The sequence below is a fragment of the Fukomys damarensis genome, unplaced genomic scaffold (genome assembly GCF_012274545.1).
Source record: "Fukomys damarensis isolate Sample0158 unplaced genomic scaffold, DMR_v1.0_HiC HiC_scaffold_19, whole genome shotgun sequence".
Lineage (NCBI taxonomy): Eukaryota > Metazoa > Chordata > Mammalia > Rodentia > Bathyergidae > Fukomys > Fukomys damarensis.
The window spans coordinates 58,181,836-58,183,942 of NW_022900931.1; the positions used below are offsets into that span (position 1 = coordinate 58,181,836).

The window sequence follows — 2,107 nt, forward strand, 5'->3', positions numbered from 1 at the left end:
TGGCTCGCCTCCAGAAGGCCTCGGATCCGGGGCACCACAGTGCCCGAGGGTTTTCGGCACTTGGACGGCGACGCGGGCAGCAAGGACCCCACGGGGGGCGGGGGCGTTGTAGAGACGGCGGCCACCGCAGCCGCCTCCTCTGAAGGGGGCGACACTGGCGAGGGCAGTTCTAAGGTCAGGGGCAGGGGCGAGGGTGAGGCCCGGGGCTCCGAGGTTACCAGGAGTCCCGGGGGCGCAGAGCTGCCAGGGAACCAGACACCCAGCCCTCGAGCCAGGCACGTGGCCGGGGAGGAGGGGGTCACCTCGGGCTTCACTAGGGACGTCAGTCGTGAGTCGGAGGTGCTGTTCAAGGCATGCTCTTTTCGGGAGACCCCGCCCGCGGACGGCTCCGACTGCACATTCCCCATTTCCTGTGGAGATCGAGATTGGGGGTTGTGATCAGAAAAGTTACCAGTCAGTGAGCCAGGGCTGCAGGGACCCCAAGGTACAGGCTGTTCTTGGACTTCCCCGTCTGCATTGGCCCTGCCCCTGTCCTCCAATATCCACTCAGCCCCAGTTTCTAGTCGCCTGTTCCTGAGTCTCTCTTGCCTTTCTCATGGTCCCTCATAGCCTCTGTTTAGATACTTAGGTCCCAACCCCTTTGTGTATTAATGTTCCATTTTGTTCTCTTAATTTAGAATCACATCTCTACTGTTTGGCCACATCAGGATCTCCAGGCTTCAAGACTCAGATCTTGTGGGACAGGGTGGCTCACATCTGTAACTCCAGCACTCTAGGAGGCTGAGGCAGGAGGATCGCAAATTCGAGCCTAGCCTGGGCAACTTACCGACCTACTCAAAAATTTCTTTTATAAAGCTGGAGATGTAGCTCAGTACAAAGGCCCCCCCCCGGGGGGGCATCTTGCCAGTTGTTCATTCTGTCTTTCAGGCTACACAGTTGATGGTAGTGCCCAGGAGCTCAAGCTTTTCTCCCTGCACTCTAACCGCGCTCAGGAGGACAGGGCGCTGCCCCAATTTTAAGGGAGTGGACCCCTCATCCCTGCCCTCCTCTCCTCCAGTGTGGCCTCGCCCCTGCCTAACAAATACTGTGCCAAGTATCCTGATCAAGTTAATCCCTCCGTGCTTAGCTCTGACCCTTCCAATCACCCATCCTCTCTATCATTTGGATCCCACCCTCTTCCCAGGCACCGGCAGATCCTCAAGCCTCACTCCTGTACTTCTTTTTCTACTCGAGTCTCCACACTCAGGCTCCACCCCTCTCCCCGAACTCCTCTTTGGCTCCTCCACTCTGGAGACTCCACTCACTGACTCCTCCAGCCGACCCAAGTTCACACCGCAGCGCCCTGGGCCCAGAGCAGGGCGGGGAACGGCTGTCGTAGAAAATAACGGAAAAGAACGGGGATAGGGTGAGTCTAAGTGGGCGAGACAGCCCTAGTAGATCCCGAGGTTTAGGCCCCGCCCCCTAGCTCGAGGCCTTGCCTCCGGACCCAGTTTGAGACTAGACCCTTACTAACCTGGCTCTCCCTTCTTCCCAGCCCCAGGTCTTCTAGTCCTAAGCCCCACCCTTTTAGAATATTTTGTTAGCCCCTCCCCCTCAGAATGCACCGCCCCTCGTTATCCTTCTGAAGCCCCGCCCACGGCAAACTCTCTACGTAGCTCCTCCCTTTTGCCCCGCCCACAGGGGAAGGTACCCTTAAAGCTCCGCCTTTTTAGGGCTGGCTGCCTCTCTGCAAGACCTACTCTTCTTCCTCCTTGCGCCCAGAAGGCCTGTCCACCGTGGACCCGCCCCTTCCATGACGCATCCTCTTGCCGTTTCCTCGCTCAGACCCTCCAACCCCTCCCTCTAGCGAAGGCACCCTGTTCGCCCCACCCCTTTCCAAACCCAGCCAGGCCCACGGCCCCTCCCATTTAGAGCCCAAATCCGAGACCACCCGCTTCAGGGGCCAGAGACCAGGCCCTAACTCAGTGCCCTCGTCGGATCCTCACCAGGGACCAATGGGGCAGAGTGGTGGGAAACTGGGGAATCTCCTCTGGATCCTGAGAAAATGGGGACTGGGGAGTTATTCCTTGGATCCGGTGCCGGGCTCTAGGACCCAGCGGGCAAACGT

General features: G+C 58.9%; 1 protein-coding gene across 1 annotated transcript in view; it reads right to left on the reverse strand.

Moving 5' to 3' along the window:
* Positions 1-1,376, reverse strand: part of Ggn (gametogenetin) — a 5,214-nt gene extending 3,838 nt beyond the window's left edge. The window contains exons 1-2 of the mRNA XM_010632867.1: positions 1,305-1,376; positions 9-410 (exon numbers count right to left, since the gene is read on the reverse strand). Of these exons, the coding sequence (XP_010631169.1) occupies positions 9-407 (399 nt within the window). The 5' untranslated portion in view covers positions 408-410; positions 1,305-1,376. The remainder of the gene's footprint in view (positions 1-8; positions 411-1,304) is intronic.
* Between the last annotated feature and the right edge of the window lie 731 nt (positions 1,377-2,107).